At 45.7% G+C, this 18438-nt stretch overlaps 4 protein-coding genes across 4 annotated transcripts; 3 read left to right on the top strand and 1 right to left on the bottom strand.

The window, feature by feature from the left end:
* The first annotated feature begins 27 nt into the window (after positions 1–27).
* On the top strand, positions 28–6135 carry LOC125957768 (keratin, type I cytoskeletal 9-like). The gene is made up of 5 exons (XM_049690676.1): positions 28–142; positions 1764–3102; positions 3509–3633; positions 3731–4064; positions 4162–6135. The coding sequence occupies exons 2-5, from the start codon at positions 2178–2180 to the stop codon at positions 5634–5636; spliced, it is 2859 nt and encodes a 952-aa protein (XP_049546633.1). The 5' UTR covers positions 28–142; positions 1764–2177; the 3' UTR covers positions 5637–6135.
* Positions 6136–7870: 1735 nt separating this feature from the next.
* Positions 7871–10500, bottom strand: LOC125953875 (nuclear pore complex protein Nup75). The gene is made up of 4 exons (XM_049683681.1): positions 10396–10500; positions 10218–10327; positions 8409–10127; positions 7871–8331 (listed from the first exon to the last, which is right to left on the bottom strand). Exons 1-4 carry the CDS (start codon positions 10423–10425, stop codon positions 7974–7976), a joined length of 2217 nt encoding a protein of 738 aa, XP_049539638.1. The 5' UTR covers positions 10426–10500; the 3' UTR covers positions 7871–7973.
* Positions 10501–10657: 157 nt separating this feature from the next.
* LOC125957274 (MRG/MORF4L-binding protein) lies at positions 10658–11884 on the top strand. The gene is made up of 2 exons (XM_049689866.1): positions 10658–11427; positions 11505–11884. The coding sequence occupies exons 1-2, from the start codon at positions 11013–11015 to the stop codon at positions 11756–11758; spliced, it is 669 nt and encodes a 222-aa protein (XP_049545823.1). The 5' UTR covers positions 10658–11012; the 3' UTR covers positions 11759–11884.
* A 222-nt stretch (positions 11885–12106) lies between these two features.
* On the top strand, positions 12107–18169 carry LOC125958303 (uncharacterized). The gene is made up of 4 exons (XM_049691570.1): positions 12107–12192; positions 13958–14102; positions 14177–14274; positions 14423–18169. The coding sequence occupies exons 2-4, from the start codon at positions 13960–13962 to the stop codon at positions 17818–17820; spliced, it is 3639 nt and encodes a 1212-aa protein (XP_049547527.1). The 5' UTR covers positions 12107–12192; positions 13958–13959; the 3' UTR covers positions 17821–18169.
* Positions 18170–18438: the final 269 nt, after the last annotated feature.

Raw genomic sequence — 18438 nt, 5'->3', positions numbered from 1 at the left:
TCGATGATGATGGCAATGATGGTTGTAGATGTGTTGAAGAAGATTGCAGAACGCGGCGGTGTTGAGCATCTTTTGGTGAACAATTTTCACCGTGCGAACGGTTAAGAAACGCTCGAAAAGCGACTTCTACGGGCGGCCAAAGGTAATGCCAAGCGGTTGTGACTATTAGTTAGTGCGAGGTGACCCCGATTTTGCCAAACGAATCGAAATTGAAAAGCGATTGAAACGATCGAGCTCTAGCGTTGATGATGATGGATGATGATGATGGACGATGATGGTGGTAGTGCTGGTGCGTACGCGGCGCGGTGCTGCCGAGAAGTATTAGCTTAAAAAGGTGTTTGGTTGCATTTTAAGTGATCATTTCGAAGGTTTGGCGTGCTGTGAGAGTAATAATTTGGCGAGTTTGGTATCACCGGATATCCTCTGGGAGGTGCCGGACTCGCGCGCCACGCTGTGGTTGGCAAAGGCAGTGTGCGAGTGTGTGTGGGTGTGTGTAAGGTAGTGACAAAGTAGCGATGCTCGCACCAAGCGCGGCGCCCGTGCCAGATATCATCAATCGCGGCCCAAATTGTACGAGATGCTAAAGAAATTGGTTTGCCGCATTTCTGTATATAGCGCCTGCATCATCGCAGTAACCAAAAATCCATGCCAACCAGCACGGCGGACAGCCTCCACCTGAGGAATTGATTGAAGAAAGCTGGCAAGATAATTAGAGAAGTGGGTCGTAGTTGGCGATGGTTACGTGTGTGTTGTTTGGCTAAAGGGGTACCGTGGTACGGCCACCATATTCCTCTTGGTAGGGCTGCTGCCTGCCGGAGGAACCGGAAATCCTTGCGCCACCGGTGGGCGGAGAAAGGAGGCCACAGATTGGATTGGACCGACGAAGTCGAGGATGGGGAGTGCGCGCGCGAAAGCCACCACCTGCCTGCCCCGCGCACAGCAGATTGCTTCGCATCGAGATTATTACGGGAAGGAAAGAGATAGCGAGCGAGAGCGCGGCATCGGAAGGCAAACGCAACAGAAGGAGAGCGAAGAACCCGTCCGACCGCCGGATCCGCGAGGAAGTGTGTTTGCTCCTCGCTCGCACCTGTGCGAGCTGGTGTGGGGAGCTTGGCTGACCAAGTTGATGGAGCGAAGAAGGAAATATCCAAATCCGAAAGAAACGAGCAAAACTCCGAGTAATGGGGAAAAAGAAAACGTCCTCTGGCGCGCGTGTCGCGTGTCGGGTTTTCAGCGATCTTGCTTACCTGTGTGTGTGTGTGCGAATCTGTGAGCATTATTTTGGGCCAAAAGTAATCCACTCACTTTTTCACCGCAATAATATCAGCAACCCCATAGTAGGCCAGATTTCCGATCAAGAGACCGAACACAAACGGTCACAGCATGCCTGGAATATGATCCCCATGTAGAGCTGGGTGATGGTTGAAGGGGAAATATTTTGGTTGGAAAGTACCGGGAGCATTCAGTTTTCGGTCTCGGTGTAAATATCCTTCCATCGGGAGGAATTCTTCGATTGGGTGCGGTGATGCTTTGGTGTTTGTGTTTTAACAAGCGTGTACGGATGCCTTCGGCTGCCGATGTGTGTGTGTGTGCTGTGTGGCCAGGAGCGAACGGATATCCTGGATGCAAACGAATTGAATTTCATTGGGGCTCACTGCCGAAAAGGAAAACAAATAATTATCGAGCAACAGCCACAACAGCACCCTTGGCGCAGGAGGAGACTTGCCATTCAAAGTATTTTTTTTTTCTATTTCCTTTTTCAGAACGCAATCAGTGAAAATCGAAAAGAACAAAAAACTGTACAAAACAGCCTACTGTGCTGGTGTGGTTCGAAACGCGAGAGTGTCGTTTTGGTGTTGCGACCGTGGTGTCTCGAAGGCTAGCGAACTGAACAACCGCAGATTCCTGTGGTGATCGACGAAGGTGGTGGCAGTCGATGCGGTGAAGTGGTTGGACCTCTCTTCTTGCCTATAAGATATACCCTGAGCAAACGTTGGCGGTTCGTCCGTCGTGACGAGTAATCGACGGGATACGACCCGATACAGGGTTTGCGCGAAAGAATACACAAAAATAAATACACACACGCGGCACATGTGCAGATGCACGTGTGTGGGGACGCGAACTGAGGAAAATCTTTCTCTGCCGTACAACAACGCTACCACGGAAGGGCTTGAGCGATGAGTGCCCCTGATAACGCGAAAGCGCCCGCGTCTGCTCCAGAACAACAGCAACAACAGCAACAGCAACGACACCAGCATCAGCATCTTCTTCATCATCCGAATGCGGCGGTCGTGCCACCGACCACGTTGCCTGCTTCGTCATCAACAGTAGTTGCTCCGGTAGCTGCATCAGCATCAGCAGCAGTTGTTCTAGGAGGAGCAACAACAGTGACACCAGCGGCCAGTGGAACGGCAACAGTAGCGACTGGTACCGTTACTTTGCCTTTGACGACAACAACGATAATCGAAGCAAGCGGGGGTGGGGCATCCATCGCTACAGCTACGATTCACGCCACCGGCAGCAATAACAGTGACACTAGTGGAGGCAACAACGCCACTAATGATGCTTCTTCTATTACAAAAACTACTTCACCAATCGCCAGTAGTGGTCCTCTGCCACCCATTGGTACGCTAGCTGCGGCTAGTACCACCATTGCGGTGGTGGGCAAGCAAGCAAACCCTACCGGTGTTGCTACTGTTGTTTCTGCCACTAGTTCGGGACCAGAAAATGAAACCAATCCAACTGATATCGGTTCTGGTAGCTCCTCTTGCACACCAACCGTCTCGCCCGTGGTTTCGCGTGATGGAGAAAAGCCAACGGCCATTGCTGTGCCTGCAGTAACAGTGGCTAGTGGTGGTGGTGCAGTTGGAGTGACATTAAAAGGTAGTCCACCTGGAGCACCAACGGTGGCCGGTGCTGTTGGCGGCGGTAGTAACGTTGTCACCGGTGGTGCGACCAAGAATAATAGTGGCGGCTCTGGTGGTATTGGTGGTTCAGGGACAACATCTGTCTCTACGGCAGCAGGCCCCTCTTCCAGTCGTAGTGGACGTAGTGAAGTTGCAGAAAAGCAATCACTAGAACAGCACTGCCGGATGCTGGAAGGTAACTATGATCAAAACTCATGGCTATGGATCGTGCAAAGTGGTTATTTACAAATTAGACACATTTACCAACCTAAGAACGAAAGAAGGTTCATAAACATCGGTGCATGCGACGGCAAACATATGTATGCGTGTTGGACAATAATATAGAAAACTCTACGTCGCTTTAATTATCGAGATCCAAAAGCAAGCAACCTAGTAGACCTTGACCTGTTGATAAAGGACACGAAGTGTTTCAGCGAGTGCATTAAACATGAGTGTGGGTTGTCTGATTATTTATTTGACAAGTTTCTATCGTAACAAATGGAACCGAAAATACAGCAAGCTAATTAAGAGCGCAAGCAAATTAGTGTCGTGCATCTCCCCGTATCTGTATCTGATGAATCTTTCGTAATTCCTGCTTACAGGTGAGCTACAGGCGGTTAAGGAATCGGAAACAAAACTCAAACAACAGTATAGCGAGTCTCAGCGCCGGGAACGTATTCTTACTCGGAGGCTTCTGGCTAAGGATCAAGAAGTACAAGACTATGTCGTAAGTGTAGTGGCACGAGCTGAGCCACCTTGTCTGGTACTGTCAATAGTCGTAGTAGCAGCTAACCCTGATCTGTTCCCTCTCTTTCGCTTTATAGAACCAGATTACGGAACTTAAAGCAGCCCAAGCACCGGGACCGGCGGCATTACGATCGGCACTGCTCGATCCAGCGGTCAACATACTCTTTCAAAAGCTTAAGGCGGAACTACAGGCCACGAAGGCGAAACTGGAGGAAACGCAAAATGAGCTGTCTGCGTGGAAGTTTACGCCCGACTCGAACACGGGCAAGCGACTGATGGCCAAGTGTCGACTGTTGTACCAGGAGAACGAAGAACTTGGCAAGATGACCTCCAACGGTCGGCTGGCGAAGCTGGAGAGTGAGCTCGCCCTGCAGAAAAGCTACAACGAGGAAGTAAAGAAATCACAGCTGGGTAGGTATTAGAGCACTGAGTTCCCTTTGAAGGCGCCCAATTTCCGATCAAATTAACTAGATACTAACCGCGTGCCGCCATTCTTCTTACGCAACAGAATTGGACGACTTCCTTCAGGAGCTGGATGAGGACGTTGAGGGTATGCAGGGTACGATCGTGTTTCTGCAGCAGGAGCTGAAACAAACCAAGGACAGCCGGGACGAGCTGGAGAAGGAGGTGTGTCAGCTGCGTGCCTACGTTGCTAGTTTGGCCTCAGCGGCTGGCCCTAATGACGATCTGTCCTGCGCCGGTGGTGGCACACCGACAGAGGAGTCTGCAATGCAGGAAGCGGCCGCACTGTTGCACGGTGGCAAGAGCAACACCACCTACCATCACCCCGACGGTGGCGGCGGTAGAAGTGGGGACATTATCGGTGGTAGTAGTATGGGTGGTGGCGTTACGCCCATTTATCTAGTGAACGGTGCTGGAGGCAGTGCCGGTAGCGCCAATAATGCCAACCACGGCAGTAACCGATTGCTGGTGAATAAGAGTTCAAGTGTTGTTGGTGATCAAGATTCGGTTTACAATCGGACGCACTGTGGTGGTGTCTCGGTCTATAGCAGTGAGTTACGAACTACAGCAGCCGGAACCGGCGTGTCCCACAGTACCGCCGGGCTGGCCGCCGCCGCAGCAGCGACAACTTCACCAGCCGCCTCCTTATCCTCATCGTCGTCAGCAACGGCATCAATTACAACGTCAGCAGCTTCGTCCGAAGCGAATCGGTCGCCTGTGAATGGTGCGATTACTGTCAGTGACATCGCAGTAGCCACAGCCGGTGGTGGGCCGCCGTTGCTCGGTGCAACGAATAGTAGCGGCAATAGCAATAGTAGTTGTGGTGGTGACAGTAACATTGCCACCGGTGACAGTGTGCATAGTGGTAGTAACAGTGCTGCAGCAGCATCCATCAAGCAGCAACAACAACAGCCGCAGCAATCGCAGCGGACCTCGAGTAACACTAACACCGGTCGTAACGGTGGACGAACAGTGGGCGCCAGAAAGCGAAACTACACCGATACGGAAAGCGAGCTTACGGAGCATCCCTCCGACGCCAGTAGTAGCGGTAGTGCTGGTGTTCGCAGTGGTGACGCTTTCGAGGGTAGTGGCGGTACCGTAGTGCCGATGGTGGTCGATGGTGTTGTGGAGAGTGTTGCAAATGGGAAGGTACTGCTAGGAACCACCGATGGTAGTGGCTCTCTTCTGTCAGCGGCGGAACAGCAGGACGATACGAACAGCAATAAGCGCATGACACGGTCCGGCAAGGGGAAGGGGCTGATTGTTCCACCCGCGACACCCGGCACGGCGCAGCAACAGGGTGGTTCAGCGCACGCAGTAGCACTAGTATCCAACAGTGCCGTATCCGCTACCAACGTGCATGTTGCTAGTGCAGCGAAAAAGCTTCGCCGAGGATCGCTGGCCATAGAGGATGAAACCACCGATGCAGCGTCCATCTCCGAACCCCAGACCACACACCTTGCGGTACATCCGTCGCAGCAGCAGCCTCAGTCGGTAACGTCCGCAAACGGGTCGAACTAGTAGTGTTATCACCACCGTTGTGTACCCTCTGGACGGACACTGGCCAACACCATGCTCCCCAATGCTGGCTATTGAGATATGCGTGCGCGACCGTGGTTGCAGCTGTTCGTCTGTCTATGTGTGTGTGTGTGTGTGAGTATGTGAGTTGGTGTTTATGTGGTTGAGCTAGTTGTATCGCGTGTGACCACCGCAAAAAAGGCACAAGAGAGTTGTAATATAAAACGGAGGAAAACTAATAATCATATTGGTCAACCTGGCTGCTGCTGACCTCCGCCATACCACCGTTGCGTTGGTAGTCGGTCATCCGCCTGCCTCGTTCTGGGCTAGTTTGAACTCCCGTTCGGATGGTGCATGGGTGAAGGGATGAGTACCGCAGATCGAACGTTTGTTTGCGCGTGCAGACCGGAACAAGCGATATCATATGGTTTTTCATGGATTTAGAGGAGCAAAAAAGCGCAGAAAAATGCAGAATAAACAATCAAAAAAAAAAAAGGGAAAAAGCGGAACTTGTTCTAGCTGAAAGACACACACACGCACCAGAGCGCGCCCCACACTTTCCCCGTGCGGATTGAGCGGCAGGCGCGTTTCCTTTAATAATACTTCGAGATTACTCCCAGAGCCGCTGCTGTTCGGCGCTGGAAGTACGGCTAATAGTAGTAGCGGCAGTAGCAGTAGTAGCTGTAGTACGTGTATAACAGAGGTGCAAGTGAAGTGGACAAGTGCGACCACGGTGTGGAATTCACATGCAGAAGACTTTCGACACCCTAACGCTCCATTCTTACTGGTATGCACGAGCGAACGTGTGACGCGGATAAGTTATTAAGAACAGAAAAGCAAACAAACGAACGAAAAAGCTGCTGCAAGACAACAGAATTTTGCTAAATAAAGATCGTATTAAGGAATGTAAAACGATATCGATTAACTTGCATAAAAAAGAACCATACAGACGACACACATTGTTGTCGGAGATCGTTACGGATGCTTCGGATTGCCGTTTGCTGTAGGCAGCACATGTTTTATTTGTGATCTTTGATGGCCAGAGGTTTGTCCCTCTGGCTGGGTCGTTCATGAGGGAATGAGAATGTGGCATCCACTTCTTCTGTGGCGCTTCCGTTGGCAGTCGAATAGAATGGGGGCAATGTCCTTATTTTTGATCTCTTGCAGTACAATCACTGGGATTATGTACAACTCGTAATACTCGTTTTGGTTTAAGCAACCAATGTCAAGTTGCCAGGATACGATCGTCAGTCCATCGATATCTACTCCGGTCGGGTAAAGAGCATGGAATGCTTGATGACATCCGAGAAGAATGATTTAACAAACATTGCTCCAGCAATGGGCTACTGAGCGGTAGTCGTACAGAGTAGTTCTTACAGAATCATCTCAACTACTTGCTGCGTGTTTTATTCCTTTGCACTATAGCGACCAGAGCTCGGTGGCACGAATGGAACTGAGATTCAAGACTCGCTAGCATGGCAGCGTATAGCTATTACTTTCGCTAAGTTTCATTACACGTATTAACGAATTTGATTTTGTAGTCAGCCACCGCAAATCATTTAAGAAGGTTTGTCAGCCGTCCCATCTGCAGCTTGTGCTAGCAGCATCCTTAGCGGGTTGAATATAGGAAAGGAGCTACAAAAGATCGTCTAAATCACATACAAACACACACGTACACATACACACACACGCGCGCGTGCGGATGCATTCGAAATTCAATTGAGCTGGTAGTAAATTGTGCAAAAAAGGAAGTAATTCGTTTTCAACCGAAAACTGAAACACACATGAATGGATTAGCGAAAAGGTAAATAAATGCGTTAGGCAAGAAAAACAGTAACAGGAAAACCATATTTGCAGCGTAAACGAGTAAAATTTTACCATAAGAATGGAAGTAAAAACAAGAGCAGCAACAGGAGAGGAAAGCAGAGTAGAGAAGCGTTCATACAATTATGACCTGTAATTTAAATTATTTCGAAACAGAAGAAACAAAAAGGAAATAGACTTAACCTATTCTTAAAACCGAGCGCAGCATTTTATTTCCAGTTAAATGACAGCAGATGAACCACCAGCACAAATCGTGGTAGGTGCACATTAAGGTATTACCGACGGTTTCCTTTTTCGGTAGGTGATTCATCGGGTGTATTTCATCGCGAAAGAAAAGAAATTTCAACCGACGTCTTCCACGGCATCACGATTCTTTTCTCAAACAAATAACAATTACTCTTTTCGTCCTTATGTTCACTTCCATTGTACTTGACATGTGTTTATTGTAACCACAGTAAGGGGAAGGATACTTAAAATTATTGAAAAAAAAACATAGCAAACTTGGAATCCCTCCCTTTAGGTAGAGATAGTGTTCTCGATAATTAGGGCACGGGAGAGATTTCTGGCACATGCGAGTCGCAGCATTTTAATCAAATCCTCCGTGCAGTTATTCAGCAGATTTGAAGCAAACTTCGGTACCAGTGCCATCTCATCCGCAACATCCTGCGATGCTGTCGAGGCGTTAGTGCCTTCCTGTCCCGGCATTGACCCTGAGGAGGTTTCAGCCGATTTCCGTTGTTGTTGCCTGCGTTGCAGCATCGGTACGAGATCCAGTTGCAGGTGCTCCAGTATGATGAGCGTTTCTTTCGACGGAATAATTGGTTCCTTGAACTCAAGCAGTGGAATGGCATCGGACATAAGACAGGGCCAAAAGCTGAGGGATAAAAGAGAGAGGACAGTGAGCGTATGAGAACGAGTCCGTAGTCGGCTGGGCCGGCAGGAGTTACTTACTAGGACGGCATAATCTTCGAGTCCATCAGGCTAACAAGCAGTTCCGCCGCACTGGCATACGCTTGATCACGATAGTACTTCCGGAAATCGTGATACTTCTTGAGAAACATGAGCCGCGAAGAAAGAAACATTTCCGAGTCCAGGTTCGCGATCGTTTCCTCGCACAGCAGCTCCCCGTGGTTGCAGTAATACTCTAGGAAGATGTTGGCCACCTCACTGATGCACCCACCATCGCCGGACTTGTTGGCCCAATCGAGTGCCGAACCGTACCGTTTGAGGGCAAGGTAGCGCCTGCTCTGCACTTTGCACACCTCGGTCGCAATGCCTCGGTAACCGTTCTTGCGAGCAACGGCAAACACCTTCAACGCTTCCCGTTCATTACGCAGCGGTATGCGACCGAGAAGTACTTCGCGGGCCCCCAACCCCAGGGTGTTGGAAAACTCTAGATAATCCATGCCCAGCTGCCACAGCGTACGGTGCGTCATGAGTATCGTACCAAACTCGTATAGCAGCGATTCGCGCATCAACTTTCCGTTATCCACGAGACCGTCCTCGACCGAGGCACCCTCACCGGTTGCATCTTCATCAGGCAGACGCGATCGGCCAAGGTCGAGCTGGCCGGCATGGTAGAGCAGATCGACCAGATGAACGGCGAACCAACCATTATCGGGAAGTTGCTGTATCTGATGCAGAAGCTTGATCAGATCGTTCTCCATGACGGCGAGAACCAAGTTGTCCAGCAGTGTGTTATTCGAGGTTCCGGTCGATAGAGAGTGTGCCTCTCGGAACAGTTCCATCCACTCATTGACGTGCTCAGGCAGCTCGTAGTACTTGCAGGTCGAATCGGTGTAAAGAAGAAAGCCCGGGAAGTGTTCGTACCAGGCGCCCCCGCTACTAGATAGCTGCTGCTTCCAGGCCTGCCGATCTCCGGTCACTAACCGTAGCAGCTCCTCCAGGTTGGGTTCATCGGCAAAGTGACCGGTGGCGAGCAGTGTGCGTACATTGCTAGTCCAACAGTTCCACTGCGAACGGAATTTGTGCACCGATAGTCCACCGTACACGGTGTAGATCGGGAACGAGTGCAACAACTGATCGACCGTACTGAACGATTGTGTATCCGCAGCAACATGCAATCGCAACAGGGCCCTTGCAATCGTCGTTTGACCCTGCAAGATGAGTGCCTTCACCACGGACCAATAGTTTTCCGGTAGATCGATCTGGCGTCCACTGCTCAACAGCTCCGCAGCATCCAGCGCTGGTGTGGGGTAATGGTGGCGTATCCACTCGAGAAGCGGTGCCACGATGGTGGTCGAGTTGTTACTGTCTAGCAGCAGGAACTCTAGCAGATGCCAGGTACATTCGATGCTGTAGAACAGAGCGACCAAATCCTGGTACGACTTTAGTGTATGATACGATGGTGCATGATCCTCTTGTGCTTCCGTTTGGCTCAATTCATTCAGCAGGCGATTCAGCTTTTCTAGTGCTTGTCGTACGATCGTTCGATAGCGCAGCGATTGATCGACGAAGTCAATCGTTTGCGTTTGCCGACCGGTCAATCCGTAGCGGAGCTGCTGCAGTTGGTAGAACAGGCGTCCACACTCGCTGACCATGCTACGAATCGTCGGTTCCTCCAGCACCAGATCTACATCGAAATGCTGTATGTCGACCGCCGGTGGTCGGCTGCCGGCTCCCGGCGCCGGTTGTTTCCGCTGCGAGGCACTGCAAGGGCAGAAGAGAGGGAGAGATAAGGGCTCAAACCTCAATCGGAGGATCATTATCTTTCTACTCTGCTTTGGTCCGCTATCTTACTGGTGATTTTTCACGTTGCTAAAGGCGAGCGACGCAAACTGATGCTCCTTAACCCAACACACCGTGAGTCCGAGTTGCTTGCCGAGCGTATTTGGAACCAGTTTCACCGGCTGAAACGAAATCGAGGGGATATAAAACGCTGTCGGAAGCGCCCCCAAAACGCTCGGAATCTACTTACACATTCCGGCTGATTTGTGTTCGATGGCATTTTGCGGAAAACCCAGAAAAACAATTCGGCGACGGCGGAAAAGCGCGTTTTAAAAATCGCTCCTACCCTCGTGAATTTCGCTCCTTCCCGCCCTGGTGAATTTTGCTCCTTCTCAGAGTGAGCTCGAACAGTGATGATCGATGAAATATGAGCATTTTGCTCAAGTAAAGTAAAATTTTCATCAAAAATCTAAATTTCGTGCGAAAATTGGGCTACAACCCTGTGTCGTTATTATGGTTTTGAGGTTAAAAACTCAAACCAATTTTTAACAATTTCGTGAATTTTGGAATAATTTCGCGTGATTTCAGAGCAAATTAGAGTTATTTGCAACTCCTGCTGAGATGAGGCTGAATCAACGGAAAAGGATTATACCTTTTGCTCTTCAGTTTTCCTAACAGGATCCTTTTACAAGCTCCAGGAACCAAAGCAAAATCAACCCCAGGGGGTATAGAAATCTGTAACAGCGAGCTAGGGTGTCTCGCAACCGCTACGAAAACGGGAAAAGAAAAAGATCGTCCCAGGATTGTGAACATTGAGTAGTAAGTAAGAGAAAGGATTCGACAAAATAGTCCTGGAATAGCTGCAGCATGACGACGCTGGTTCGCGAAAAGCAAGACTCGGAATCGTGCGAGTGGACAGCCGAGGAAGAGGTTCAGCTGTTCCTGGCGATGGATGGTGTTAAACCGGTCGGCGTTAATCGGCACTTCTACATGGCGTGCATTACCGAGCGGCTGGGCAAGGCTCTGCAGCGGGAGGTGGCCAGCGAAGCGATATGGAACCATCTGCGATCGATGTACAACTTGAAAGCGCTGGACGAGCAGGAGTTCGTGCCGTTCCTGAACGAGGAGTGTGATTTTGATCTGCCGGAAGCAGAGTTTAGTGCAGCTATCGGACGCCGGAAGCAAGAGGACACAGAGCGGCTAACCGTGTCGTCAGTGGCCAGCGAACCGGAGACGAAGAAGACTGAATCCAAATCGGATACTGCCATGGTGAAGGTGGCCGGTAAGTAGCCGCAAGAGCGGCAACGGGAAAGATTCAATTCGATGGTACATTTACCTTTCTATCTTCCATTTCCACAGCTTCAAAACCTACCGTACAATCAAAAGATGGTAAGGAGCACGAGCGCGAGGAAAAGGAGGGCAAAGAGCGTGAGCCGGGAAGTTCTGGGAAGTTCAAAGCGAAAGTCTTTGCCGATAGCAATGGTAGCGATGGAGGGCCGAAACGGTCACAGAAACGAACCAGAGGCTCATTGACAAACGAACCTACTTCTAACACGAGCAGTCCGGCCAGCACTCCGCCGAATGGTCCAGGCACCAAAAGGCGACGAATCTAATTGCGCAAGTATTCTTCGAATGCTAGACTGCAGTGAGGCGGAGGAGTTGCGCCAAACATAAGTTATAAGACATAAATGCTCTGTAAATATTGCATCCTATCTTAAATAGACCATATAATTCTTAAACCCTACAAAACATTCGTAAAACGGTTCATTGTGCGATTGATAGGGCATCGTCGTTTACATCAATGCGGTTTTGGGAGTTGGAGTGCGCTGCAAACTTCGACTCCTGGGAGCATGAACGTAAACACTGCGCTTGGAGAAAAGAGATGCCGAATAGCGTGGGAAAGCGACGGCTAGTTTCACTCGGCTGAAACAAAATACGCCCAGCAACCTCTGCTCGGGATCGCATTTTTATTTTGTCCTTTGAAGTGATAGTACGGCGAAAACTCAAGTTGCGTTTTCTACAGCATCGTGTCTTTACATCGTTTCCGGTAAGTTTTCAGATCTGTTAGAACTGTCTGCAATCGGATGCATTCGGAGTTCATTAAGTCTATACCAGGGCCAGAGATTTGAGATCGGTTCCAAGTTGTCTGGAGCGAGTTTTAGAAAGTTGAATAGTGTAGAAGATTCTTTTGAGACTGCATCGAGTGTTCTGTGAGGCAAATAACTAGGATGATGTCAAGCAGGACGATCTCCGAATTCGCGGTTTTTGTTCTTATTTTGTGTTGAAGTAGTTTCGAGTGTTTGTGTTGTTGTTTCGTGTGGTTTGTTTCGTGTTGGCTACCAGAGACTCCGTCTGGAACTCTAACCTTACATACGGCTTGTTCGTGGCAAAATACTCGCGACGATCTAACTCATCCGTTCATTTAGATATGTATTATTATTCGGTATTAACTAATAACATTGTCGCTACCACATTCTCTGAAAATTTGGCTGGCATTAGTTGTACATTCCTTTCTAACATATTCATGGTGTGTTCGTTTCCTCGAACAGCATTTAACCAGTGCATTTAAGATGGAAGAGTTTTGTTTAAAATCGTGTACAGTAGATGATGAATTTGATTGAAACTAATTTAGGTGTACAATACTGAAGTGTGAACAACGATCCATATTTAGGGTATGAAAATACTGAGAAATCATTAGTGTTGCGAGGGCGCCAAGGCTGAAATCGACAGATTCCTGATACATGTGCTCATATCTGAAAGTGATCTTTAATTTTTACGAAACCTTTAACCAGCTGGTGCTTCAGTGATTTACTTTTACGTTTTATTACAGTTTCGTTGCGTATTGCGTGCAATCAATTCAACTATCGGTCGCGTCCAGCCGCCTCCAAAACCTTGAGAAAAAGTAAAGTGTTGTATCAAAATTGTTTACGATTCTTGTTGCTGGATGAAAATATAAACATTTTTACGACAAAGTCCGTTTTTCTTTTCGAGATTCGATTAAAATTAGGATTCCTTTGGGGGAGGAAAACTGTTGAACAAACTTACAATGATAAAACCGTAAAAGTAACAAATAACTAACACAAACACTCCGCGTACGAACAAACTTTTTGACATAAGTATATACGATTTGCGTTACACTCGTTTTTAGGCAAGGTTTCACACTTCATGGCCTATGAAATGTATTTAGAGCAACTCCGAGTTTTTTTGTTTCTTAAAGCTTGTGGCTGCTGTACCCGCTACGATTTCATTGGTTTTTGTATCTGCCTAGATAAAAGTCGTAATTAGATCGAAGTGATTGGTGGAGCTTCCACATAGTACAATTTCATGGCACACACATACACACATACACACATATCTAACCACCATCAACATACGCACATTTGTATGGAAACAGGACAGATTTAAATATTCCTTTGCTGTAATCTGACTGTTGCGCCGATTGTCGAATTAAATCATTTTCAATCGACTGCAACTCTGCTGTCCCGTCATGATGCGTCTCTGCAGATTAATACTGCGCAGACAAATAACACTGAAATCGTAGCGTTTGGATCAGCCTTTAGATAGATTCCTTTAGGAATATTATGATTTTGTTCAATTCCGAGAACGATTGCGTGAATGACAAACGTACCTTAACTTATGAGAATAAATAAAATATACGTAAAAAATGATATTAGGGTTGCTTCACAGCGATAAAAATAATAGCATTATGTACAATGTTATTCGTTTAAAAAAAAATTATTGTAAGATATATTAAAAGATGTATATTTTGTCATTGTTTAATGCAAAACCAACTATCCTTTCGAATTTTCCAGAAATGGCACGAGAGGAGAGGAATGCAGCCATTCGCCAAATCGCAGAGGAAAAGATAGAGTTGATAGGCAAGCAAAGTTCTACACTTTGCAGTAATTCGCTCGACAATTTTCAAAAACTGATGGACCTCTTTTCAAATAACCCACGGTAATTATTTTTAACGCCAACTATTTGAATAATTACTGTAAAGCAAATACTCAATTGTTGAAAAATTGTTCTAGTATTAAATCGGACAATATTATTAAGGCTATTAAAGTGCTCACTAAGCTAGAAGCGGAGGTTTCCATCAAAGCGGAGATACAAGTGGCAGAAAAACAAGGTATGGAAAATACAGAAGTTAAAATTCCGTTACAAATGTTAAAAGGGAAATACAGAAGTTAAAATTGTGAAAGCCGCGGCTGTGTAAATTTTGTCTGCATATAATGTTGTTAGAGTGATTTATAAATATTATTTTATTATATTTCTAGTGCACAGCGTTGTCGTGCGACAAAACATCATGTCGCCGCAGTTAGCGGAACCATCGGGGTGTAATTCTGGGATGCGTGATAATCATTCTCAAGTATCAACTGCTCATGTCACTATTCATCAGAGTAACCTTACAACTTACTCAAAGCCACAAACTGTACAAGATACTGTAACGCAAGAAATATTCCAAATGGCATCCTCATATCATCCGCAACCAATAGAAAGCTCATTAATTAATGAAGAAAGGTTGTCGTCTAAATATCCTCGTAAGAAAAAAAATCCAGAAGTCGCATTAACTCATTCGTTTTCTGCTTTTAAACCCCCGGCAATTCCTGAAAAAAGAGGTGACGACAAGCTATATTTCAGACGAGCTGAAGTGTTTCCAGCCCCGGCTGCCACTTATGCTGAACACAGAATGCGGCAAGCAAATAAAATGGGCCAAACCAATCGCCAAATCACTTCTGAATTGCATCAAAAATCCCCTTCACCCTGTCAAAACAATATAGGTCAAAGCTCTCAACATCTGCTGAAGAATTACAATGAGCTTGGATCATCTACTCAAACAAATACTACAAACATTGAAGCGCGTCAAAACCAAATTTCATCAGATCTATTACTGGGAGTAAAATCTAACACAACTCCGTCCATTCCAATCCCGGATCATGTGAATCATGGAACAACATTGACAAACAATGCATCCCAATCTCTATCCAAACCTGTGCAACATTTATCCCCATCTGCAGCAAGTCGTGACGATGTAAAAAAGTCGACTAACGTCACTGAAAATACTCTGCCTTCATCCTCAGATAATCATGTGGAATCGTCGAAGAACGAAATAAGTAAAGTCAGTCCAACCAAAAATAAACAAAACAAAGTAAACAGAGAAGTTCACAGCTTGATTATAGGCGAAATAGAATTTACAGAGTCAATGAAAAGAAGAGAAGAAAACGAAAAGCTGCGAAACATATCGAACCGCATGGAGTGCATCAAAGATCGATCGAATAATGAAAAATGGGTGAAGGATCTATTAACTAAATATGGAATGCAGAATGAAACGCGAGTCGTTCTAACAAGACTAGAGGATATTAACGGCATTGCATTGCGCAGTAGAACAAAATCGGTGGAAAATCGTGAATGTTCATATAACGAATCTTCCAATACTACCAAACAAAACCAAAATTCACCTTCAACGAATAAACACATAACCACGCGTAGAAAAACCGTGGATTGTCGCGAAGCATTAGAGAATCCTTCGCAAACAAACAAAAAACGTGAGCAAGCCAAAAACAAGAAAATAAAATGCCGTAGAAAATCGCACTGTGCTGCTGCCAATAGTGTCACGGTATCGCCTGAAAAGGCAGTCCAAAATAGTTTCTATCTGTCGGACAGTGAAGATAATGTGAGCCAAGACTGCACAAATTATGAACCTCCAACAAAAAAGCAAGCTATGAACAAACCAAAATCGAATTCTAATCGAGGCGTTACTAAAACTACTTCCCCAAAATCGAAGAATAAAACAGTAGGGTGCTCAATGACCAGAAAAAAATCCGTAGCGAAAACATTGGTAAGCCCACAAGAAAATTCTGTAATCGATGAGCATGTCAATATTCCCAATGACAATCCAGATATCCATTGTCAGAGTAATTTCATGTCCAGTTGTTCTTTATGCTCCTATCGTGGCGAAAAGATAATCGAACATTACTTGACTAAGCACAAACAAAACGAAGTTTTTGTTAGTCGGATTTCCCCACGTCAGTCGGACATAATCAGAAAATGCCCTATTCCGCTGCGCGATAGCGAAAAAAATATTTCGAAAAATGAGCTAGCTCCATTAGCACGATTTTGCTGTTTCTGTGAGAAAAATCGTGTTCTTACCTACAAGGAATGGATTGAACATATAGCAAAACACACAGGAGAATATGAATTTGATCAGGAGGTGAAAACACTAAAGAATCCATTCGTCGAAATTAAGTTTCAAAATAATAATATTTTGGCCTATATTTGTGACCGCTGTAACTTTGTTCAAACCCGTCTGTCAGCCATGGAAAATCACTTAAAAAAACAACATTTCTCCCAGGAGGACGGTTCTGCAAAACCATCAGAATATATACGTTTCGCTGTGTGTCGCGTTAAAGTCGAGAGTAGTTCAGTTGACAAGAAAACCAATCTAGAACTAAAATCGGAGTCCATATTTGGTTGCCAAGTGGTTAACAATCCTATCGACAGAGACGAAGAAACGGCCATCTCTGATGGGATGGATCATGAAATTTTGCAAGAATTAGAAAGATTACATGGTTATGAGCCATTGGTTGATTCTATAGTGAAAGAAGAAATTGATTTGAATGCAGATGCAGAATATACTCATCAATGTGGCAAAAAAGGATCCAAACCTACCGGAACAGTTTCACAAAATAGTAGAAGTACAAACTTATCGAATGATATCAATCCGGATTGCACCACTGAGCAACGTGTACCAGCACTGCAAACTATTTTAAATGAAAATGTCGTCGAAGCCGCCGAAGAAACTAGAGAGAGACACGCAAATGAATTGACCGGAGGTAGAGACGATCCAATGGATTATGATTCCGATGATAGTTTAAGCACTATAGCAATGGATGATCCGGAGTACCAGCATTCTATGGATGGTATAAAAGAAGAAGAATTTGCAGAAGAATGTCGAACGTCCGATCGTGATAATCCACTCCGGTGTGATAAAAATGTTGATCAAAATCAAGACATCAATGCTGTGCCTTCACAAAATGAATCATTTATGATCGGAAATGGGAATGGTTCTCGAAAAAATATACAAAATATCATTAACATGAGTTGCGTGAAAGTAGAGTTACAAGAAGCTCCACATGATATGAACGAAGAAAACAATTTTTACAATGAATCTAATGAAACCAGGAATGAAAGCATTACCGATAGCCCTGCTAAACAAATATCATACTCTGTCGCACGGTCAAATAATGGCGGGTCATTTAAACCGGCGGAAATCCAAGAAAATCGCCCTTCCGCTACCACCGTTGATGGGAACGTTGATGGTGTAATGGTGGAACTAACGGGTTCAAACTCGGACCCTTTCGAAATCGTACGGAATGAAGAGCAGTTGCAATACTTGTGTCACTACTCAACTAATTGCAAATTTGTGGGTTCAAATACCATTTCATTAGAGAAACATGTTCAAACAAAACACGTTGTAAGATGGAGTGGGTACTGTCATACTTGTAAAGGCTACATAGAAAATCATACTGGGTTTACGAAAAAATTTCCAATTCATTATTTGAAACATTTCCTTTTGAAGCACTCAGACCCAAAACCAGACAGTCAAGTACGAAAACCGCTAACAATTCGTTTTCGGAGATTATCTGGAGATAAGCTCTCTGTAGTTAATAATTAGTTTCAAACGAAATTGATACTAAGGTTGTCATAAAGAGTGTTTTTGGTCTCAAAACTCCCTTAGTAAGTCAGTTGTATATGTTAAGTCTCAAATTAATTAAGAATGTTGATATGTTACTGAATAAAAAATTTGATTAACATAGGAAGGAAGTTATGTAACAAGCAGTGCCAATCGATACAAAAAAGTTTTTTAATAAATAATTGCTTAGATTAAAAAGCAAATCCTTTATTATTGATTTTAAAAAAATCGTCGTTATGATAAAAAAAAACGCGCCTTCTTCGGCGAGTTTGACGTCTTATCAAAAATACCAACTTCACAATTTTTAAAAATAAATTTGGTACAGAACAGATATTTTTCGCAAACATATACCGATGAACGTTACCTATTATATTGTAGTGTGATCCGAACAGTGGCTATCAAATGTTCAACTTATTCAAATGTATACCTATCGTCACCAATCGATCGTATGAATCAGTTTCAAGGAGGTGCCAAGTGAAATTTCACAGCCTCATAAACAAAATCTTTTTCTACTTTTTGTCCTGAATAACGACCGCCTAACAATTTTGGATATAATGCTGTGCTGGCGATATTTTGCTGTGCTGGTGATAGGCTATATAA

Source organism: Anopheles darlingi, chromosome 3, assembly GCF_943734745.1.
Source record: "Anopheles darlingi chromosome 3, idAnoDarlMG_H_01, whole genome shotgun sequence".
Classification (NCBI taxonomy): domain Eukaryota; kingdom Metazoa; phylum Arthropoda; class Insecta; order Diptera; family Culicidae; genus Anopheles; species Anopheles darlingi.
Note: the sequence above shows the minus strand (reverse complement) of the source record. Positions and strands in the feature narration are given on the sequence as shown.